At 39.4% G+C, this 25,206-nt stretch overlaps 1 protein-coding gene across 1 annotated transcript; it reads right to left on the minus strand.

Annotated features, from left to right (window-relative positions):
- Positions 1 to 4,464: 4,464 nt before the first annotated feature.
- RIOK2 (RIO kinase 2) lies at positions 4,465 to 22,675 on the minus strand. Its single transcript, XM_052793962.1, has 10 exons — positions 22,095 to 22,675; positions 21,160 to 21,298; positions 19,551 to 19,667; positions 18,435 to 18,610; positions 16,746 to 16,834; positions 12,877 to 13,068; positions 12,370 to 12,462; positions 10,878 to 11,414; positions 9,236 to 9,332; positions 4,465 to 4,859 (listed from the first exon to the last, which is right to left on the minus strand). Exons 1-10 carry the CDS (start codon positions 22,158 to 22,160, stop codon positions 4,698 to 4,700), a joined length of 1,668 nt encoding a protein of 555 aa, XP_052649922.1. The 5' UTR covers positions 22,161 to 22,675; the 3' UTR covers positions 4,465 to 4,697.
- Between the last annotated feature and the right edge of the window lie 2,531 nt (positions 22,676 to 25,206).

Raw genomic sequence — 25,206 nt, forward strand, 5'->3', positions numbered from 1 at the left:
CAAAAGTTGTTCTGATTTCTGCCAAATGAACAAAGAGACTCCCTTGCTCCCCAAGACTCTCAAATTATAGGGAGACACTGAAAATATAAGGAAAAAAGATGTAAAGCTGTTCCAAACTCATTACCATGAAAGTAGCATGCAGACTCTTGGGTAAGCAGTAAATTAACTAAAAAATATGTTTTTCTATCTCTTTCAATTATGTAACAGGAACACAACTTTGGTATTAATAGCAAGTAGAAAATGAAAAAGAAAGCAAAATTAAACTTGTGATGTATTAGGTTAACCCAATTTGAATCCATTTTCCTGGAATGTAGTTTCCAATTCCACGTACAGTAAGTGTATCAAAATGTCAGTGAATTAAACTATTTATATATAAGAGAACAGAGTTGTTCAGGGGTCTGAAGAGGCATTCCAATCAAAAGACAGACATCAATGTGCTGTGTCATGGTTTAAGCCCAGCCAGCAACAAAGTACCACAAACCCGCTCGCTCACTGCTCCCCCCCAGTGGGACGGGGAGGAGAAAATATAAAGAAAAGCTCGTGGGTCAAGACAAGGACAGGGAGGGATCACTCACCACTTACGGTCACGGGCAAAAACCAGACTCAACTTGGGGGAAAAACAAAATCAATTTAATTTACTACCAATCAAATCAAAACAGGATAATGAGAAGTAAAACCCAAATCTTAAAACACCTTCCCCCCACCCCTCCTTCCTTCCCAGGCTCAGCTCCACTCCCGATTTTCTCTACCTCCTCCCCCAAGCAGTGCAGGGGGACGGGGAATGGGGGTTGTGGTCAGTTCGTCACACATTGTCTCTGCCGCTCATTCCTCCTCAGGGACAGGACTCCTCACTCTTCCCCTCCTCCAGCATGGGTCCTTCCCAGGGGCTGCAGTCCTTCAGGCACTGACTGCTCCAGCGCAGGCTTTCACATGGAGTCACGGCCACCTTTGGGGGCACCCACCTGCTTCAGCATGGGGTCCCTCCATGGGCTGTAGGTGGGCATCTGCTCCACCGTTCACATGCATGGGCTGCAGGGGGACAGCCTGCCATCTCGCCATGGACTGCAGGGGCATCACCTCCTCTGGCATATCTCCTCCCCCTCATTCTTCATGGACCTTGGTGTCCGCATAGGTGTTTCTCTCACATTCCACTTCCCTCTCCCCTGCAGGTTTTCCAGCAGGCTTTTTTTTTTCCCTCCTTAAGTACGTTATCCCAGAGGCGCTACCAAGATCACTGACGGCCTCGGCCTTGGCCAGAGGCAGGTCCACCTTGGAGCCGGGGGAGCTTCTAGCAGCTGCTCACAGGACCCACCCCTGTAGCCCCTCCCCTGCTACCAAAACCTGCCACACAAACCCAAAACATGCGGGCAAAAGCCTAAAGTACAAATGCAAATACACTGTTGTTATACAGATATAACATGCTTTTTCCTTCAGACAGGAGGGTTGTTTGTAGCAGCCATAAGCTGCATCAACTAGTTACTTTGCTGGTACAGAATACTTTTATATCAGTTCCAGTAAAGTCTTCCTGACCTGAAAAATATCCAGAAGATATTTTCTTTAGTTACTGTACAATCTTTTATTCCATGTTCCCAAATAAAAATTATTATTTTAGTATTCAGCAGTGGAAAATTGCTACACAACCTTGTATCACTTAAAAGTTTTAACACATACTGTTGCATATACTGAATGTGCATAGTACAATGTTTGTCTGCTCCTTACTAATTTTCAAATTTTGTTTGGTTACAAATTAATGAACTAACACTACTTTATGTGTGGTTATTAAAATAACACATTTTAAACCAATTTTGTTATAACTCACACATTCCTTCCTGCTGAATATGTGAATTTAAGATGGTCAATATTGTCTTAACCTCTGCATTTTCCTAAGTTCATTCTAAATACTTTGCTTCATATGTGGACATTCAATTGGAGCGAGTACTCTGACGTTCATTCAATGTATAAACTTCATTGTGACCTTTGATGGCTTTAGATACTTCAGGAATCTTCCTACTTTGGAAAAAACAGGCTTAATAAAGATGTATTAAACTGTAACTTTGAGGATTAGTTCCTCCCTTGCTAACTCCAGTCTCAGAATAGTCTTGTCTGGCAGAGTAAATGAAAATGATAACTTAGAGCCATCCATTAGAATACTTTTTAAAGAGTTAATGGGCGTTTTAAAGCAACGTTCTGAAAATAAACAAAGATTTCCATCATCCTTTCTTTTTTCATAGTGCTGAATCAAACGGACAACCTTTGTGTATTTTTAGAACCAATCACCAAGACAGACTTAAGGTTGCACACCAAAAAGAACTCATTCACTGTGAGAAGTCCTAAATTAGAAGCCAAAAAGTGCATGCACATCTTAGCCAAAGAACGGTAACTCAAATCTTGTTAAGCTGTCACTGAACCAGCCTCTTAACAGATAAGAGCCTAGAAACAGAAAGATTTTTTTCTTCCTTTAATGTTTAAAATGGAAATGCAATTAAATTAACTTAGTTTGTTTTTCTACTCCTGCTAAAATCAGCTCTAGCTGTATCAGGAACCAGGCCTACATAACTTGACTGCAATCACTTACGTGCAAGATTTAATCAAACTTTCTTATTTCGGTCAGCAGACTTTCATGCAGCTGTGATCCTGCAAGGAACACTTATCTACTGCAGCTCTTCACTGACCTGCCATGGTTTAATTAAGACCATATACAGCTGCTGGCTGAGACTAGCTTTTACATTGTTCCAGAAAGAAGACAAAAGTTAAAAACTTTGAAAGCAAGAGTGTGCTGCAAGACAGAATAGAGGCTGCAATTCTTCAACAGACTAAAACCTCAATAAGGCATCAGGCGTATCAGGTACATAAGCCAAAGAATAGATAGCATCAGACATGCAAGCAGAAAACCAAAGGTCAAAGCCAAAGTTCCTCATTTCTTTTACTCAGGCAAGTAAAAGATTTAAGATTTTCCAAACTATAGATTGATAATTTAAACTCTACCAAGTTGTCCTTCTCAAGAAGGGCTCCACTTCACATCTCAAGCACAAATACAGTGGATAGAAGGTCAAAAAAAGAACATTAAAAAAATTTAAACTACTCTCTCTTGCTTCAGTGGTCACAAACACTCCTCTCCTTATTATGAGTTTTTAAATATAACCACTATTTAATTTTATTACTAGACATACCTTGCTTAAAATAAAAAAAAATAAATCAAGATACTTGTTTTTCTTCTAGGTTTTCAGACCCCAAGGATATAGCATAGTAAAAGTCATGGTAATATTTTTGAAAAAGAGAAGTTCCACAATCCGCATCACTTTATGTAAGTTATTAGATATAAGGAATTAAATTTATTGGTAACTGTGCAGGCACATTAAAAATCTGAGTGCTTGCCACGTCTATACAACACTGTTATTATTACATATTTTTCTGCACAAGATTTATATGTGAGATCGTGGAGTGAATGAAAAAATAAATGAGAATTGCTGGCTTCAGAGCATGCATGTTCATTGTACGGATTGCTCATACACATTTTGTACAGGTACAAAAGAAATCTTAAGAGTACTAACTGCTATCAGGTTCATATTTGTGATTTTTAATTCAAACAAATATCTGTTTATAACATGAGGGTAACATTTTAAATTTAAATCTCATGTCATTGCAAAAATTGGTTTTAAAAATTCCCTTACTTCCCTCTTAAGAGGGATCCTCTGCACAACAGAAGATTCAGAGAAAGACCTGGGCGTGCTGGTTGACAGCCGGCTGAATATGAGCCAGCAGTGTGCCCAGGTGGCCAAGAAGGCCAATCGCATCCTAGCCTGTATCAGGAACAGTGTGGCCAGCAGGAACAGGGAGGTGGTTGTTCCCCTGTACTCGGCACTGGTGAGGCCGCACCTCGAGTACTGTGTTCAGTTTTGGGCCCCTCACTACAGGAAAGACATTGAGCTGCTGGAGCATGTCCAAAGGAGAGCAACCAAGTTGGTGAGGGGCCTTGAGCACAAGTCTTATGAGGAGCGGCTGAGGGATCTGGGGTTGTTCAGTCTAGAAAAGAGGAGGCTGAGGGGAGACCTTATCGCTCTCTACAACTACCTGAAAGGGGGTTGCAGTGAGGTGGGTGTTGGTCTCTTCTGTCAGGTGTCTGGAGATAGGACAAGATGAAATGGCCTCAAGTTGAGGCAAGGGAGATTTAGGTTAGATGTTAGGAAAAATTTTTTTACTGAGAGGGTTGTCAAACATTGGAATGGGCTGCCCAGGGAAGTGGTTGAGTCACCATCCCTGGAGGTATTCAAAAAGCGAGTGGACAGGGTACTCCAGGGCATGGTTTAGGGGGCATGGTTAATGGTTGGACTCGATGATCTTGAAGGTCTTTTCCAACCAAAATGATTCTATGATTCTTAATCTAAACACACACAGTACAATGGATTTACAACAAGATACTGTTGGAAATTACTGTAGTTAAATGATCTTAGCTGGTACTACTGGTCTAATTTAAATTACAGTCAATGTTTTTAACCAGAAACACAAACCCAATTAAAATCACAGGAACCACAATGAGGTTTTTTAACTTCCAGAAAAACATTTGGTAGTATAGAAGAGACTGCAACATTATGTAAAAGGATTAGCACCATTATATAAAAGGATTATTGGTTATTAGCATAATTCTTTTGACTATATACATTGTGAGTTTTCTCATGTTCTATGGGACCTCTAATAAATTATCCCCAGAAACTAGCTGCATCCAAGCCTGACTTAATGTTGTGCATATTTTCTTGACGTTGTTTGGTATAAATATTTGCCTCTCCTTTTCGCAGCCGTTGCCTCAGAGCAGACTTTTGATGTTTGGTCAGTTGACATTTTATCTTCTGTTTCACCAGTTCCTACAAATAAACAAACAATTCGGTATCAGAACTTTTTGAAGACCATTTAGTACTGAGACATGGCACAACGACAGCGCATTTTCACTACCAACATGAACATACACAATCCTACCTGGAAGACCTCTGTACATCGAGAAGTTAAGTGATATACAAAACAGTTAACATGAGCAAGCCCAGGTCTGTGCAGTGTTGCCCTAAGCTGCAGATACAGGGATGTCTTCAGGCCTGTGTTGTGCTGCATAAATCTGTTGTCCGTGGGATAAACTAAGCCAGCTCCCGCTCAGTACTCGCAATTAGGCCTCCTGTGTGGCCCTGCCTTTTTCTAAAAGTGCAGCAAGAAGTTGTCGTGCGAACATCAGTTCAGCTTGACTGTAGAAATTATGAACAGAGTTGTTTACTTGTAAGAAAATCATAAAATAGCTTGACTGACTGAAGAGAGAGATTCTCTGCTACAGACAAGGTCTGCATGGCACGCTGCATGTGTGTTTGGAGTCCTGTTCAATGCTATAACCTCAGGGCTCCCAGCATCCTAAAGGGGTGTGGGATTATCTATGCTATTCTCTTCCGACAGTCTTAGCTTTAATAAATAGCATTTTAAATCATACCTTACAGAGTTTAAGTGTCTTTCTCACAGGGATCGTAAGGGACCAGCACCTCTCAGTGCAAAACACATGCCTTCTACAAAAATGTAAAGGCGGTAATATTCTATGCTTGAAGATTAGACAAATTTTTTTTTTTTTAAACTTAAAAGACAAGGACCAGTAGAACATTTCATGTCCTGCAATAATTACTTGGTTTGTGCCTATCTTTTTTAGCACCCTATTTTTTCTAAAGTTTGGATTACAATGACCTGAGTGGAAAACAACAACTCTTTACCACAAGTGTGGCTAAAAGAGATGGGCAGTCAGGAGCGATTTACAATTCCTCCTCCAGTTTTCCCCTGTTGTGAGGCACTCTCCTATTAAGATTCCCAAGGTCAGGGCTGTCTCATGCTTCTACAGCAAAAGTACTGAAACAGCAACAGCCACTGCTATTTCCATAAAACTGCAATAGTTTTATGAAATTTCATCTGTTATTTACAACTATGTTTTCATTCTGAGTTCTGCTCTCCATTATGATGGCAATAGCTATTCATAATAAAAATGAAGCCATGATTTAGTAGATGGTGGCTGTGATTTTGTCATTTGGAAAATGATCCCAGCTCCCGCTGCTGCACTGATACTGAGTGCATATGTGCATATCATGTCTTGGAAGAAAAAGAGAAATCAAATTATTTTCATCTTTCTATTTCATCATGACAGAACCGTACTTATTGGAAATCCCAAAGGAGTGTCTTATTTTTATTCTAATTAATAAAGCATTAAAAAAGGTCATATGAAGGAATAAATCTGTCCTTAATAAAAGATCTGCTGATGTCCAAGTAACTGGACAAGAGAAAAAATATCCATGTAATTACATTTCCTTTACATGTACCCCAATTTCAGTTGCTTTGTTGTGCTTTGTTGATTGTACTATCAACTCAACTTCACTGCACCATATGAAGTAGTAAGTTGGTAGGGAATAAATTAGGAACCAGAAAGCATAATTTTGGCAAGTTATGCCCTTTAAGAATTGCTGTGACTAACACAACTAAGGTAACAAAATACAAGGCAGTCAATGAATCCAGTTACTCAATCCTGATTTCAGCAGGAATCCTGTAATAATTAGGGAACCACCTGAACAGCAGTTTCTTAAGTTACATCGCATGCAGGCTGACTGACAAAATCTGGATAAAAAACAGTTGCATGTGATCCTTCCTCCTTGGGTACTTAGTAGCACTCAATATTTAACCATGAGCTCTTTGGAAATAAAAATTGTAGATTCTCTTTAAAAATATTCCTGAAGAAAAACTGATCGGAACTAATTTTAACTGTTGCACAGATGTTTTTCTTTTGCCAATAACGCATCTGTCATTCTGTGTTTTCTGCGGGCAGAACCCTGAAAGAAGGCTTCTCTATTTCTCCCACTCTGGTCCAGGACAGATGACTAGTTTATACAAAACTTGCTAGAAGAAATTTTGCAAGAGGGATACCAGAAGTTTTTGACATGGAATCATAATGTAAATTCACCAAATTCTATTGCTCAACCACAGCACGTGGTGGAAAGACTCCCTAGTCTTTCCATCGTCATAACCTAAATGTAAGCAAATACTGAGAAATGCTTCAGAGTAAACAGACTTACATTTTATTATTTAAATTTTTGATCATTCACACTGTTTCCTCTAATTAAATTACATCACTGCATATAAAGATTTGTACAAGCCCAGAAAGATACTTTACTTCTTGTGGAATAGCTGATTTTCCAAAATTCATGAAGCCTTCTCTTTTTGGCATATTCTCCAAGTTATGACTGTGCCTGCTGCTATTACTGCCATTGTTTATATTTGCCTGTATGAATTAATTTGTGTGAATTTAAAAATCTGCTTATGTTTTAGTATGTTTTCTCCAACAAACAGAAAGCAAGCTGCATAAATAACAGATAAATGCTAGCAGCAATAAAAATGCATCAGCTCAAAGCAGCCCAGTGGATCTTACTGCAGTGCCACTATTTTGCATTTTTAGTTTTATAATTATTTTGTTATGTTACAACTAGCTCATTATACATGTCATTTCTTTAGCTATAACACTCAAAAGTTAAAATAAGATTCAGCAATGGGCAGAAACGTTATTTTACTCAGCATAAAAGCATGTAAGTGAAAGCATGCAAGGTAAATTGGTGCAGGATAAAGTTTTTTATGTGGCTGAACCTCTCGAAAGCTTTTCTGCTAAAGTGCTGTTACCTTTCTTTTAGAACAGAAAATTAGGTACGTACACGCCATTTACATATTTTTAACATGTCATATGTGCCTGCTTACAGAATAAACATACATCCTCTATACACTCAAAAAGGTTTCTATAGCTACATAATGACCATTGCTACCACTAACTGGGGTACAGGAGTATAATTTTAAGTAATTTCCTTTATAGGACTTAGTAGCACTAGTCTTTTTTTTTTTTAATTCTGCACACTTAAATTAGCAAAAAAAAAAAAAAAAAGATTGCATGGACCAGAAGCTAGGGTATTCCTGGCAGGTCATCCTGGCTCTTGTTTACTTCATCCCATAGTTTTAACCTAATCTTTCGTCTCCTTAAGATGATACAATGCCAACCCCTAGAGTAAGAACTGTGATGATGAAGATCAAAGTTGGGTTTTTTTAGCTTGCATGAAGTCCTGTAAAAAATGTCTTAGACAAGATGCAAGCATGCTGTTCCTTAACATTCATTTACACATGTAACTTTATTGGTTATTGGTGCATCTTTAAAATACTTAACAACAACAAAAATATCCAAACATGAAAGAGTAAAGCAGCCAACTATTCCATGAATATTATAGCCACCAACAGGCACCTTGTGTAAAACAAGGCTGCTTCATAGAATAACACATCACTTAATAGGACAGTAGCAAAGCCTTTGTTAGAAAAGTACTGAAGCAGCAAGCAAGCAGCAGGCTGAAAAGACTGTAAATGACGAAGACCAAGTCTAACTGGAAAAAAAAAAAAAAAGTCACTCTTGCCAGCACTATAGGATTCAGATACAGTATTTCTAGGACTAATACTCTAATTAGGCAATAGAAATGCTTCAAAAAAACACAAACTGAAAAAGTATGTATTTACTTTTGGTACATGTCATGAAAGAGCTGAAACTACACCAATGTGTTCCCCAAACTAGATTTTTCAGATCTTCTGCTCCTAACTGCAAATGAAAATGCGACTGAACATAGGTACCCATATCTACAATGGTAAGTATGTAGTCTAACCTAATTGAAATTAAATTCTGCTGAAAATGCTCTGATTTATATAATGCAGAAAGTCAGATAAATTCATATTGCCAAAGAAATCACTATTGAAATGAGTTCATATAAATATTTCAAAGAGTGTGAATCTCTAAGAAGATAGGCAAAAAAGGCCAAATTAAATCCTGACTCAAGCATCCACTTTTACCTAAAAGATATTAATTGTGGCTAGCAACGGAAATGAATGAAATGATTAAATATTACTGCATGAACATACATTAACATACATCAGCCTGTTACTGACTAAATGAGAGTTGCTAATGCTGGTGTAGAGCTTTGGTGAAAGAGAAATACATGAAGGAAAGTGCTGGAAATCATTGCCTGTAAACAATTACAGAAGTATCACTCCTATTTTTCTGTGGGCATGGAAATGCAAACCACAGAGATACATTGTAACAGTCTTTTTAAAGATAATTAATGCTAGAGAACATTTTTACAAATAGGTACTAACAGCTATGTGAAATTTAATATGGTCTTAGAGTAAACTAGGTAATAACAATATTTACCGCTGGAATGGTTGAACAGCTCCCAACACTTCTGACCGATGTGATACTTTTAGTCCTTGTTCTGTGCTCAGCAATATGAATGATACTCTCTTCACTTCTAAAATACATAAATGTTTTATTCCACTAGCAAGATAAACATTGTTTGCCTTTGTGAGCATCATGTTTTAGTTTTAACTTTCTGAGATATAATCTGAAAACTCCCAACAGAACATGCAAGTATACTTAGATTTTAAATATTAATACTAGTTGTTCAAAACAGGCATTTTATGAAAGGCAGAATTTGTTGCACAATAGCCACTGGTATACCAAGCAAATGAAAAGAAGCTTAAGAACACTAAAAAAAGTATTTCAGATTCTGCACAATGTTTCGAGAAGTCATTTCACTAAAAAGCAAAACCAAATGAGGAGGAGTATGAGCTTGGTATATGCATCCAGGTACATGGTAGGCTGGCAAACTCAGAATAGCATGTGCAAGGGTCTAGCCTGAATGTAAGCAGGAATTTCTAAGTATGTCAGGGAAGGAATTAAAAGCCAGAAGAGCAAACAGTACAATACATTCCAAGGAGCTTGCTCTTGCTAACTTCAGCCGAGTGAGCAGGAGAGTAATTTGGCTTTGACACAGAGCATTCAAATTACAAACATATTCATTAAAGTTATTAGAAGCAGTATTTTAACATCATGAACTCTTTCACTACTGTTGTAGTTTAACCCCAGCCAGCAACTAAGCACCACACAGCCTCTCACTCACTTCCCCCCCATCCAGTGGGATGGGGGAGAGAATCGGGGGGGGGGGGGGGAAGGTAAACCCCATGGGTTGAGATAAGAACAGTTTAATAGAACAGAAAGAAAGAAAATAATAATGACAACAATAATAAAATGACAATAATAATAAAGGGGTTGGAATATACAAAACAAGTGATGCACAATGCAATTGCTCACCACTTGCCAACCAATGCACAGTTAGTTCCTGAGCAGTGATCCCCCCCAGGCCAACTACCCCCAGTTTATATAGTAGGCATGATGTCACATGGTAAGGAATACCCCTTTGGCCACTTTGGGTCAGTTGTCCTGGCTGTGTCCCCTCTGAACTTCTTGTGCCCCTCCAGCCTTCTTGTTGGCTGGGCATGAGAAGCTGAAAAATCCTTGACTTTAGACTAAACACTACTTAGCAACAACTGAAAACATCAGTGTTATAAACATTCTTCTCCTACTGAATCCAAACCATAACACTATATCAGCTACTGGAAAGAAAATTAACTCTATCCCAGCTGAAACCAGGACAACTACCAATATTAACTGAAGTAAAGAAAAAGGGAAAATAATTCCACCATAGAAAAGAGGTTGGACTATGAATTAAATCCAACACCTGTTCTCTCGTTAGATACTGCTATACAGCTGGACAACTGATATGTCACACCTTACATATGAAGCATTACATATGTAGTACCAATCAACAGGTTACCCATCATGAGACCAATAGGAAAGATACTCACTGCAATGTTTTCAAAATAAACTGAATTTTTAGTCTTCAATTTAAACAAGGGTAGCTAATGAGTAGTCCTTTTTGAGCTACTTGCAAGATTTACATTTATTAGGGGGAGGGGAGGAACCATGCTCCTAGACAGTAAGTATGAATCTTTACCTGTAATGCTTGAATTTCTCGTTTAAAGTTGACAAGTCAACCAGATCAGGGCATTTGTCTTCATTCTCCTTATCATTACAGCACCCTCCTTGGCCTGTCTGATTTTTGACTTCAGCAGCATTTTCAGTTACGCTTTTGCCCTCAAAAAAAGCAATTGCAGAACTCTCTGCATCTTCACCAGATTTCCAAAGCATAGCTTGACCTTCAGCTTTTTCTAAGGCTGAACTCAGCTTTGACATATTCAGCCTTTGTGTATTTTCACTACTTTCAGTTTTATCAGCCTCTTCGTTGCTATACATAAAGTTGGGAGAGGTTCTGCTTTCAGAGAAATCACCCACTTCATACATGAAGCCTGCATTGTTTTCTTTATCTTTGCTGAAGAAGTTGAGCTTATTCTCAGCATCTTCTACAAATTCTGATACCTCTGTTGTATTATCATCCTCATCAGAAGTTGGTGGGTAAAGCAGTTCACCACCTTCCTGCATTTCTTTTGTATAGCCACTGGCAGCAATCTCTCTATCAAGAGAACACTCTCTCCTGTGAAAGAAGTACATTTTCTTTTAATATGCTAAATCATCAAGCTACTAATATGCTACATCTTGGATTAAAAATATTAATCAAGCTAGACTACAATTACCCATACTATTAACAAAGAGGATATGCTCTGTTGAAACACACAGAACACCATATTATAGTGCTGAGCTTTAGGTAAAGTATTAACAGAATGTGACTGGAAAAAAGCAAACTCCTACAGAAGATGATCCCATCTCCATAGCCAACATTTATTTGTTTATTTATTTATTTACAGGAAATTATTTTATTTTAGCAGGAATACAATTTAGCTGTGAATTCAAATTATGTTTAAGCAAATAGAAGAATAAAGGGTACACTGACACACAGAGACTGATTCATGTGTGGTACTACTTTGGAAAAGCGCTCAGAATGAAATAAAACCCTTTTCATTGCAACAGCTTCAGTCTTAAAATAAGTGAAAAATTACTTTACTTTTCAAAATGGACAAAAGGCACTGGGAAGAAAACTTTGAACATAATAATGTTTGACGAGGCAGTCACCATATTTACTAGCATTTTAAAAATAAATTCAAAATTGAAACCGAAATTAATTCTCAATATACTAGAACTGTCAAATAGGCTTTGAGAAGTGGGAGAAACTGATTCTGCATCACTGTTAATACTTCCTAGATAGTCACCATTTCGATCAAGCTTTTGGATTCATCTCTCTTCCTTAGCTGCAAGAGGAAAGACAAAGGAGGTAGCAGTGGATTTTAAAGCACACTTTAGCTTTTGGAAACCACTTAAGAGTTGGTTGAAGAAAACACAATAGGAATGACAAACATATAATTTAAAATTGCATAGTTGGGCCTATTTTTTTTATTTCTCCTACAAGCATCAATCACAGGCATCCATTTTTCTCACAAAATCAACACAAATACCATAAATAGGAGAACTCAAATTCATCTGGCAGTTTCTACCTGATGTCTTTGAATGCTGGGAAGAGCTCACTCTCGTAGTTGAAGCGTTTCTTAAAGAACTCCTTAATACAGTTAACATCTCTGTCAAAATACCTGTAAAAAAATACAGAATTGTACAAACACAAAATCAAGGTAATGAAGTCTACTGCAGTGATAAACTTTCACCCTACATTTCTTGTCTTTTACTGGTTTTATTTGAAAATTATTTCTATTAGTGATCCCAAGACAAAACGCTAGGGAGACAAACTGCACGCAGTTTATTTCTAAGTATTTCTTAACTGAACAACATCATTCTCTCTGAGAAGAAATTAATTACATATTTACCCTACAGAGACATTTCTACTCATTCATAAATCAAACTATGGTTGGAATGTTATTTTTGCTGCATGACAAGAATGGTAGAAAAAGAATCAGAAACAGGCTAATGGAAACAAGTCATGGTTGACTATTTGCTGTCATCAGCACTTGCCAGATTTACTTTGAAAGCATCTTTAAATTTGAACCTACCATTCAGCATTTGCATGTGATGTTGATATCATCTGAGGGAAATCAATCATAGTGACATGGTCATCATTATCCAATATGAGATTAAATTCATTGAAATCACCATGAATCAAACCATGATTGGCAAGTTTTACAATCAGATCCATTAATTCACTGTAGACAGAGGCAGGATCTTCCATTTGGCTCACCTGGCACCTGGAAAGTTAAATATAATAAAATATTCTGAATGTTGAAAGACTTAATTTGAAAATATAGACAAAGTAAATGAAGTACATCTGACAGAATGCCAGGGTAGTTCAAGTTAAAAGGGCCCTCAAGTCTCTAGTCCAATACCCTCCTCAAAGCTGAGTCAATTCAGATCAGACCAGACTGCTCAGGGCTTTGTCTAGTTGGCGCTTGAAAAATTCCAGGGATGGAGAGACTGTGCAACGTCCACAAGTACCCTGTGCCACTGCCTCATTGTCTTCAGTGGGAGAAAATGTCTCCTTATATGCTGGCTAAATCTCATTTCAGCTTATACTCATTGTCTCCCATCAGGCACCGCTGTCATAATGCATTATTCAAATAATGGATCCGTAAATTTTTATGTCTTTCCTGTTTTAGGTAATCTTATGGTCTCAGTAGGAACTAGGTCCTCCTGTATTCAAATTTAAATGCCCCATGATATTTTCTTTTACAGAAATGTATTTTCTAGACTAAGTTGGGGGGGGGGGGGGAGGGAAAAAAAAAAGAAAAAAGCTTAAAGTATTCCTGAATGCATACCTGAGAAAGCAAAGTACCTTAAGTGGTGAAATACAAATCATCTGGTGTTTAGAAACAAACTAAAAAGGCAGTTTTCTTACGGTACCATAAACTGTGAAGAAGTGGTCAGCATTTAGAGTTACCATGTGAAGTATTTTGGTCAAATGCAGCACTGCAGTATTGTAAGAATGGATCATTTGTGCAATACAAAGAATGAACGATGGAAGTCTAGCAGCTCTGTAACAGGCTCCTGTTGAACACTTCCACGTTCGTACCAAAATTAATTGGTGACAATTCTCATAGCCACAGGTCTGTATCATAAAACGTCCCACTTGCTCTTTTGAATCTGGAAGTCATGTTTAAATGGTATCTTCCAAGACAGGAATCTCAGGTCCCAAGGATCAGGGACAAGGGTTGGAACAAGGAAGATGCACCCTTGGTGGAAGGGCATCAGTTCAGGGAATACTTAAGCAAACTGGACATACGTTAAGTCCATGGACCCTGGATGGGATGTACCCCCAAGTGCTGAGGAAGCTAGCAAGTCTCTTTGCAAAGTCACTCTTGAGAAGCACTTGAAGACTGGAGAAAGGCAAACATCACTCCCATCTTCAAGAAGGGCAAGAAGGACCCGGAGAACTATAGGCTGGTCAGCCTCACCTCAAGCCCTGCGAAGGTGATGGAGCTGCTAATCCTGGAAACCACTGTCAGGCACACTAAGGGCAAGAAAATCATTCAGAGTAGTCAACTTCACCAAGGGAAAGTCATGCTTGACCAACCTGATAAACTTCTGTGATGAAGTGACTGGCCTGCTAGATGGGAGGACAGAGTGGATTATTAACTACCTATACTTCAGTAAGGCTTTGACACTGTCTTCCCTAAGACTCTCAGAGCAAAGCTGTTGATGTATGGTCTGGATGTGTAGACAGTGAGGTGGACTGAAAACTGCCTGAACGGCTGGGCGCAAAGTCTAGTTGGAGGCCAGTGTACCCCAGAAGTCAAAAGTGGTTCCAGTCCTGTTAAACATCTTCATTAATGAGCTGGATGACAGGGCAGAGTTTGTAGACAACACCAAACTGGGAGTCACTGATATGCCAGAGGGTCACGCTGCCATCCAGAGGGACCTCGACAGGCTGGAGAAATGGGCCAGCATGAACCTCATGAAGCTCAATGAGCAATGCAAAGTCCTGCACATGGGGAGGAACAACTTCATGCACACAGTGGGTGTCACTCAGCTGGAAAGCAGCTTGGCAGAAAAGGACCTGGGGGTCATGGTGGACACCAAGTTGAGCATGCGCCAGCAATGTGCTCTTGCTGCAAAGGCAGCTAATGGTATCCTCAGCTGCATTAGACAAAGCATTGCCAGCAGTTTGAGGCAAGCAATCCTTTCCCTCCACTCAGCACTGGTGAGGCCACACCTGGAGTACTGTCTCCAGTTCTGGCCTCCCCAGTACGAGAGAGACATACACATACTGGATAGAGTCCAGCAAAAGGCCACAAGGATGATTAAGGGATTGGAGCACCTCTTCTATGTGAAAAGGCTGAGAGCTGGGACTGTTCAGCCTGGAGAAGAGAAGGCTCAAGGGGATCTTGTCAATGTATATAAACACCTGAAGGGAGGGTGCAAAGAGGACAGAGCCAGGCTTTTTTCAGTGATGTCCAGTGACAGGACAAGAGCCAACAGGCACAAACTGAAACACTGAAACACATAACTGTCTGAACATAGGAAACACTTTTTCCACTGTGAGAGTGACTGAGCACTGGCACAGGTTGCCCAAAGAAGTTGTGGAGTGTCCCTCCTCAGAGATATTCAGAAGTCATCTGGACATGGTCCTGGACAACCAGCTCTGGGTAGCCCCGCTCAAGCAGGGTGCTTGGACCAGATGACCTCTGGAGGTCCCTTCCAACCTGAACCATTCTGTGATTCTGTGAGATGTGAAATGAGGCAGGTAGACTAGGAAAAACTAAGTCCAATTTGGCAGGAACTTTGGATAACCTGTACTTGTCAAAGAGAGCATAACAATTGTTTACCATAAGTCACCAACTCCACACTGGTTTTTCAACTCAGGCAACAGACAATGGAAAAACTGGCAACAGGCTCTAGGTGGCCCTGCTTGAGCAGGTCGTTTGGACCAGATGACTGCCAGCTGTCCCCTCCAACCTCAATTATTTGGAGATTCTTTGATCTTGGCATATTTGAAATAATTCTCATCCACTACTTATCTCCTTCAGGTTAGAATCACAAAACAGGGAGAGCATGGTAAACTTCCACTGCAGATCTCCACATGGAACTTTAAGTGCTCCATGTACATGATGGATGTGGAATTATTTAACAAATGAAGGTGGGGAGACAGAATATAATGAAGTCTCTTCCATGTTAGTCTTCAACTGTTATACTTTGGGATTAATTCCCTTTTGATTAAACTGCCCACTTTAGATCTTGATTACTATACAAGAACATGGACTGGTTTGTTCTAGAACGAAACACTTAAAATCTCTAGATAAGCACGTAGGTTATTCTGCATTATATCGAGGCCTTCTGCATTCTGCTCTGCAAACAAAACAAACCATCCATTCACATACAAACTTCAGTGATATTTAATGTTCCTAGATGTTGAACAACTCAACCAAAGTAATCTTCCTTGAAGAAGCAAACCCAGATTATACATGGTATTCTACGTAAACAGAGCAGAAATTCTAAGACAGTGAGTTATAATCTTACCTGAATTACCAGAGCAAGGATCACGAACCAGCGGTCAGAACGTGAAGGATATTATATTCAATACTGTACATATCCAATAACATATAGAGTATGTGATTTCTGTGTAGAAAACAGTTGCAGTACTAACTTGTGTCACACTGCTCTTTTGATGTATTCCTTACTTAAAAAAATCACTCTATTCCACCAGTTTCTTTGGACTAAGAAAAAAACCCAATTTCTCTGAATAAAAAGACAAGACAAACAAGACTATAACTAAGTAGAATGCTAATGAGTGTGGGCTAGAGAGCACTATTCAGCATGGTGAAGTCAGAATTCATTCACATAACAAGGAAAAACCCTAACCCTGTTACCTTACTGAACCTAACATTGTTAGGGTTTCTGTAACACAGAGAATTCAAGCTTCAGTACTTACAAAGGATAGCCATCAATAAGTTCCATGACAACTGCATGCCTGTTGTAGTCTACAGGTTTTGGAACAGGAAATTTTCTGTCATGCAAAGCCTGGAAAGAGACAACACATTGCAAATTAAAATTAAACAGTTAAGAAAAAATTGCATATATTGACAAACTGCCGTCTAAGATAAACAATGAATATTACTGCAGAAGCAGCGTACATTACTCAAATGCTAACTGGAAACATCAAATCACATGCTTAAGAAGGAAGACAGCATAACAGACATTTGAACTTTCACTGCAAAGACAAATAAAATTAGTAAATTTAGACACTAAGCACACTGCTATACTGTTTACAGTTTAATCATCTGCATCTGGAAGAAAAACACAACAGAATGGAAAAATGAGAGAATCGTATCTGGTCTGTTAGCCCAAATAATCAATAGCAGATAACTGGGAATAGGGTGTCAGGCATTAGAAAAAAATTCCGCACTAAATTGCTGCCAATACAGTTCTGCCTGACCAGTTAAATCTATACTCAGTTGCTGTAAGACAAAAGTTCATTCTTAAATATTAATAACCAGCATTACACCACGTTAAAAGATTAACCAAAGGTAGGTCATAATATTTTGAAGCATTCCTGTTAGCCTCTTCTAATGCAAATTTAGTCATTCACTTGATCCACTCAGCTCCTTTATGGCTTCATTCTCTTTTTACTCATTCTCTTGTTACCAGAGAATTTTTCTAAGAAATTTTTCTGAGTTCTAAGTTAAAGCAACATAAATACAGCTTTTGTTACTTAAATATTACCCTACTATCACTTTTCGGCACACAATTAATCCTTCCCCCACTCTCTTTTCAGGGAAACTGACACCCATTATTATATTCCTACAAGTTCTGACTACATAATGCTTTACCAGTTGGGCCAGCTGGACCAATATAGAGGTTCTAAATAATGGTAATAATTCTTTCTCTCTCTGTGGAGGCCACTGGTAGAACCTATCAAGGTTTTTTAAGAGAAGCAAGCAAATAATATTTAATGTTTATAATACTGTTGAATAGCACAAAAGGAGAAGGGAAAACTAGTTTTTTATAATTAGTTTTCCACTATCAACTTTCAATCACTATATAACATCTGTCTTTTTTTAAAGCTTGGAAATTAAATCTTTTCCCACAGAACAGAACAAAGTGTGCCTTTTCAGATCAGAACACCAGTCTGGACTGAAAGATTTCCCTCAACAGCACAGCAACAAATGAAAACATTGTAAACGAAAAAATAAATAAATTAAAAAAAAAAAAAAGACAGCTGAACAAAGAAAAAGAACAATTCTTATGAGTAACTGTAAATTTCCTTACTTTTTAAGGTGTTTTTGCAAGCTTATGCAATAAATTTTAAAGGAAAAACAGCACAACTGGTGATATATAAATTATCTATCCTTAAATAATAACATTAATTTGAAATTCTCTTATGACACCTGCTTCTGTTCTACAAGGCTTCAATGGCAAAGCTTCATTTTGTCATTGGAAAGTACACAAAACATATAGCATTGAAATTCTCTGAAATATATAGTTTAAGTCCACTAGGAAAAAGAAAAAAAAAAAGAGTAAATCATACCATTACTGCAAATACAAAGTGACCAAAACACAGTCTGAAAAGTACCTTCCAGGCTATTACACCATTGCCGATATTGTGTGAATGGCCACCTACCTTCATATAGGCAAACTCCTTCATTGCTGCTAGCCGGGATAAATACAGCCATGACATTTTATGTCTGTGCTTGTGGTAGTCGCGTTTATTTTTCAGACTGCGAAAGGAAGTTCTTCCAAGCCTATGTAATTTCAATGCAAACTGTTGCTCCTCTTCATTTGCAACAATATAAATATCTAGATGACACAAAATGACATAGATCTAAGAAATAAATGATATCTAACAAGCTAGTATCCAATGAAAAAGTACAGTGATAAGTTTGTTACTTCACTTCTCACAATTACTATTTCTGGCATGGCAAGTTCTACTACAGTTAATAAAGACAGCTAAATTTACACATTGTATATCAGAGATCTGAACAAGAAGAAATTATTGTTAAAGTGACCATTAGAAGAAATATTGATGTGATCTGAAACATCTTTCAGAGTAGGAGATCTTAGTGTTCCTATATTCAGGTTAACATCCCCAGGCTATCTGCACAGCGACAAACAAATATAAGCTATCCTTTAGAGCAATCTCGGGCAGATGCTGGTATTCTTAATCACACTCTAGAAGAGCTGCCTTCTTGCTATTTTGTGGACAGACAACCCAAAGGACCAGCCCCTTAATTTAAACAGTGTTAACAAATAGCCTATGTTTCATTTCTACCATTTGTCCCCAACAATCCCCTTCTCATTCTTCAATTACACGAGTTAGGGACTGTGTCAAATTACAATACACATGAACGTAAGAGGAACCAAGATGGCACTCCAATAGTTTTCAGCCTATTTTACTTTACTATCTTAAAGTGGGATGAAAAAACTGAAATTATCTTTTTGCTAAAATGGTTCAAAACTCTTCACAAACAATGAGACAAACAGCATCTGCCTGCAAAGTACCTTTTTAAGCGATGAACCAAGAATCAGACAAAATTGTCTTCACTTTTGTGAAGAAATATTCAAATGCAGCCAGAAGCCTCACACAGCATTTCAAGAAGTGACCCATAAACCTTGGTGTTTGACAGATTAACTGATGTGACTATCCAGAGGAAAACTTACCTAGTTTCTAGCAAAACATTTGCAACATTACAGCTCTTTTTGCTTAAAAAAAAAATATTAAAATTTTTTTTTTAATTACCTGATTCTTTTCCAACACCCATCTGGTTTCCAACAGAATTTATGACTTGTCGGGAAGACAGAGTTTTCAATGCAAGGTAATCGTATCCTGCATTAGTTAACCGATAACCCTGGACAGCTAGGTAAGAATAAAATACAAAACATTTCATTCCTCATTAGGTATATATTACACTTAAAAGAAGTCTCAGTTTAGTCTTGTTTCTTGTTTCAGCTTACAGTACTCAACACCCAAGTAATATTTCACCTGTTGGCTACTATCAGCCCAATGTGAAAGAATGGTAAAGCTGTTTAAATTCCTGCAAGTTTTATGAAAATTGACAACTGGGCAGAAGACAAGACATGCTGTTAGCCCCTCTCTAATAGAGGCAATGGCAGTACTTCAAATAGCTTGGAAAAACATAGAGCATTTTGGAAGATACACATTTAAGAGACACAGCAGGGATCTGGGATTGTTGCGATGATCTAAAGCAACCCTCAATGCTCTGAAGAACTGGGACAAAAAAAGGATATAGATATCCTGTAGACTCCTACAGTATGTTTGCAAAGCCAGGTGCAACTAAAAGGCTGAAGGAAATGGGGAAAGGCCTGCACAACTACTACTTGTCACATGACAGGGAATAAAAACTCCTTTAGTAGTTTCTGAGGGGGTGAAATGTACAAGGCTTTTGCAGTCTGCTCCAGTTTGTGTACTATAAAACTGTAACTCATTTGGGCTGACTCCTCTATGCATCTGAATATTGCCTTAACCGATGATTCTTTTATTTTTCATTACTTTGGTGACCGAGCAAAAAAGAAAGTTAACTGTTCATCTCTTTTCTGCCTGTCATCTTTATAGGCACAAGCAGCTCAGCAGACAGCTCCAACATTTGGTGCTGCACAAACCCATATTCCCAGGTGTCATGGATTAACCCCAGCCAGCAACTAAGCACCATGCAGCTGCTCACTCACTCCCCCCCCACCCCCACCCAGTGGGATGGAGGAGAGAATTGGGAAAAGAAGTAAAACTCATGGGTTGAGATAAGAACAGTTTAATAGAACAGAAAAGAAGAAACTAATAATGATAACACTAATAAAATGACAATACTAATAATAAAAGGATTGGAATATACAAGTGATGCACAATGCAACTGCTCACCACCCGACGACTGATGCCCAGTTAGTCGCAAAGCGGCGATCTCCCCCCACCCCCACTCCCCCCAGTTTATATACTAGACATGACATCACATGGTATGGAATACTCTGTTGGCCACTTTGGGTCAGCTGCCCTGGCTGTGTCTCCTCCCAACTTCTTGTGCCCCTCCAGCCTTCTTGTTGGCTGGGCATTAGACGCTGAAAAATCCTTGACTTTACACTAAACATTACTTAGCAACAACATCAGTGTTGTCAACATTCTTATACAAAATCCAAAACATAACACTATACCAGCTACTAAGAAGACAATTAACTCTATCCCAGCTGAAACCAGGACACCAGGCTAGGTCCAAGAGAAGGTAAGACTAGCAAGTGCTCTGGATGCTCATACATGCCAAGCTGTAGTATTTCTGCAAGTACCACTGTGAGGCACTGAGGACAGAATGAGTGCAGGAGCCCAACACAAAATTCAAACTCACTTTTAGTTCGTTCATAAGCTAGAAGTTTGTGCTTCACCAACTCTCTCAAAACTTTATTACAGCCACCATGTTTAAGGCTGGCAATAGAAGCAATTAAGCTAGCAGGAACTATTTCATGGTTTTTCATGCCCATTTCCACCTAAAACAGTAAATAAAAAAACATTAATTAATCCCTGTGTTCAACAATGAAATAATATCACATCCTACTTGAGACTAAAATAACTATTTATGGATGCATTTTTTTTTAATGACTTAACCTAATCTTTTAATATGCATCACTGCTCCTTGATATCCTTTGTATAATTCAGCCTTGAAACTTCTACAGCTCTGGCCAGAAGATGAATGGCTGATTAGGTTTCAGTCTCAGGAATGGATGAAGGAGCTGTTCTACATTTCTGAAATGAGACTCTTTTCTCATATTTACACAGCCGTGGCTCAATTTGCCTTTCCACTAGTTCTCCTGCATTCAGTACAGTCAGACAGGCCAACTAGTGCGGCCTGTGCTTATCATACAACTACCCAAGGCTGGATGCCGCGCACTGGTAAACCTTTGCTCACTCCTCGTTAAGACAGCGTGCCAAAAGCAATCAGCACGTGTGTAGAAACTGGTGACGGTACCTTCCTGGGCAGCCCTGCCGTTAACGATCCCTCCAAGACAGCCAACGGACGAAAAGAACGGGACGACCTGGGCCCTCTCCACCGGGAAACACCAACATCGGACCCCAGGGGAGGCAGCGAGAACAGAAACCGGTCCCATTCCCCTGCAGCTTTTCTTCCACTGCCGTTTGTGACACTACCAGTCCAGTCTCCCATCCCTGCACGGAACCTGCCCGATCCCGCTTATCTAACCGGCGCTGTGCTCGGCTAGGCTAGGCAGGCCTCCGCTACTCTCCCCACTCGCCTGTCCCCCGAGCCAGGCCTCCCCACCGGCTCACCGCTGTCAGGACCCTGAAGTGCTCCCTGGAGAGGTACCGAAGCATAACCACGTTCAGCTTCCCCATAACCGCTGCGGCCGGTACACGATAGCGCCGCGAAGAGCCCGCTTAGTCCAAAGAGAACAACTAGGCCTCTCTGTCCGTGCGGAAGCACACCACGACAACAGCACCACACCGACGCATGCGCAGAGCTCTCGACACTGCCGCAGGAAGCTCCTCCCGGGCCGAGGTTGCTGCATGTTTGGGTCCTGGCAGCTCCGTACGCACTCGTGTCCTCGGCCGGATCTTTGTGTGCTTCATTCGTCAGTGAGTCAATATCGACTGAAAATCGAAACAGAACAAGCCTCTACTCCCGGGTTGGCTTGATCTCTCTCCCTACTGCGAATGAGTTAGTTGGGTGGCGTGTGCATCTGCCAAGACCGACTCCCTCGAAGAAACCACGCAGGCAAAGCAACCAGCGCGTCCTACCGGTGCTCCGTTGGGGAGGCGGGGCAGCGCGAGCAGGAACCATCAAGAGCGGACCCCAGCACCACGCCCCACCCGGCGCTCCTCTCTATCCTCCAAGTGGCCGCAAGCCTCGACTGCAGCTGCGCCTGCGCACAACTTGGGCACGGCAGGGATGTGAAGCCCCTACGGACTACTAAGTGCGGGCGGAAGTTCTTTGTACGCGTGCGTCGTATCACCGTGCTTCCTCTGCGCGCCGAGCGACTTCGGGGCATTGGGGTTCGAGGTTGCGGTAGGGGCACGGCAACGTGCAGCCCCTTCTGTGAATTCTTTTTTGGTTTTTTTTATCATACGTGAGAATAGGGCTGAAAGAAATAGAAATACTGATGGGACACCACCCCCCCACTCCCCCCCATTTACTAGGGGTTGAGGAAGAGGCGGTAGTCTAAACTCAGGTTTACTAACTGGGAAAGAAAGTGCTTTTACTGCTTTGTAAGTAACTCTTCTGCATTGTGTGTCAGACTGCAGTGGTGAGAGGTTAATTAACTTTGTCCTGTAACAGTAATGAAAAATTAGACACTCTTTCCTCAGTTGCTTTGTAATGTAACTACTTGCGATGAAAGTATTTCTGGTGAACTTTTTGTGTACTGCATTTTTTCAGACTCTTTCTCAAGGTCTTTGAATGGTGAAAATGGTATCTCTGTTGACTTAAACCAGTAAATCCTTGATCCTTATGCTTTTTTTAATTTTCAGAATTTATACATAGAATATGCCCCCCCTTTTTTTTTTCTTTTCAAAAAGACTGACTATTGAGTTCTGATTTCAGCTTTTCATGGCATCATCAAGTACCTTTGAGAAAAGTTTTCACAATGATAGCAAGATCTATGTATTTTTGTCTGTTTTTCTTGAAATAAGTTGCCAGCAGTACAGGCAGAAGCCTTATATAAAGATCTGAAATAATTTATGTACGCAGTGCACTAGCCTGTGATACAGTGCTCTCCGAGTCATGAGGAAGGCAGATTATGTGGAGGAATGGCATATGCTGTGTTGAAATTCTGTACAGCAGTGGTGCATGTGATACTGAAAAGCCGATCAAAGAAACTCTCTAAGACTCGTTTTGGAGTTCTAGAAAGCATGCATTCTTTATTGCAGCACTGGATGCACAGGGGATAGTTCCACCTAGCGTGCATACCACAGTTTTAGCACAAACAGGTTATATAGAATAACTAATTGCAAATTAATCAGATTAGTATACATATACATAAAAGTTATTGTTACTGATTATCATAGTACTGCCTATATCCGATCATGCGCAATGAAGGATCCATTTGAGTCAAAGGGCTGCTTTTACGACCACTGACCCATTTGAAGTTCTTGTTGGCTGTCCTTGAAGTCTTTATTCTTGTCCTTGTTCTTTGATCTTGAAGCTTAACGCAGTTTCAATCACATGTGGTCAGTTTCAGCATTGTTCTCATCTAGCATACAGGAACATCTAGTCATAAGAGCAAAGAACTGCAAAACTTATGAGTAACTACCTCTACTAGTTAATTGCTTGGCTATACTTCTGTCTATTTGTTTCAATCATAGTATAAGATTTCTAATAATTATTTACCAAATCTCACTTTTACAGTCATCTAGCAGCAAATCAGTTTCCATGGCTGGTACAAAATATTAAACCCATCAAAATATTTAGACATACCATACAGAATGTATGAAAATATGCTATCAATTCCCCCCTTTCTGTTTGAGGCTACTAATTCTTTTAGTAGTCTCACTTGAACACAAATTGTGTCACAGCTTGTTTAAGACAGCTAAAAGCAACACAGATTATAACAATGATAACTACTTTTCTTGCTTTGTTGGTGCGACAAGGGAAAGCTTCAGGCTACCCAGTAAGGGTATCAACTAGAACTAGGATATATCAATATCCCTCTTCTTGAAGCAGTTCTGTAAAATCAATTTGCCAATATTTTCCTGGAGAATTTCCTTGCTTAGTAATTCAAAAAATGATTTTAATATTGGTTTTGGGATTATTACGTATACAAATTTCACATCTACTTGTAATTATTCAAATAATTTTTGTCATACCTCTATTCAAAATACACTTTTGTAAATGTTTAACAAGGTTTTCTGTTCCCTAATGTACTTTGTTATGCTCAGCCCGGGCAATTTCTCTCATTATTGTGGGTGGGGCTCTTATTTAACCTGTTGGTGTTACGGCCCATCCTGTTTCATTTTTGTTAGCCTGCAATTTAGTAATTAATTCTTCATCTTTTTCATTATAATTTGGAGCATCTTTAGGTAAATTTACACTTCCTCTGGAACTAGTGCTAGGATGCCTTTTTCTGCAGCTTCTTTAGCAGCTCTGTCAGCCAATCAGTTACCTGTTTCAGGGACAGTTCTACCTGACTGATATGCTTTACGGTGCATTATTGTGACTGCTGTTGGCTTTTGAATGGCTTCTAATAATTTCAGTATTTGTTCTGCATGCTGAATGGTGCAGATAACAGTCCTCTTTATTTCCATATTGCTCCATGTGCATGTACTACTCTAAAAGCATACTCTGAGTTTGTCCAAATGTTGACTCGCTTTCCTTGACTTAGTTCCAGTGCTTGAGTAAGAGCTATCAGTTCAGCCTTTTGGGCAGATACATTTGAGGGCAAAGCTT

Source organism: Harpia harpyja, chromosome 8, assembly GCF_026419915.1.
Source record: "Harpia harpyja isolate bHarHar1 chromosome 8, bHarHar1 primary haplotype, whole genome shotgun sequence".
Taxonomy (NCBI): Eukaryota; Metazoa; Chordata; class Aves; order Accipitriformes; family Accipitridae; genus Harpia; species Harpia harpyja.

What these genes read in the sequence shown, in the direction of transcription:
- RIOK2 (XM_052793962.1), bottom strand. Translation starts at nt 22,160, where the DNA reads ATGGGGAAGCTGAACGTGGTTATGCTTCGGTACCTCTCCAGGGAGCAC. An exon ending in ACTTCAGGGTCCTGACAGCG is followed by an intron (nt 21,299 to 22,094) that starts GTGAGCCGGTGG and finishes TTACTGTTTTAG; the next exon opens with GTGGAAATGGGCATGAAAAA. An exon ending in CCAGCATTCAAAGACATCAG is followed by an intron (nt 11,415 to 12,369) that starts GTAGAAACTGCC and finishes CTTCTTTCACAG; the next exon opens with GAGAGAGTGTTCTCTTGATA.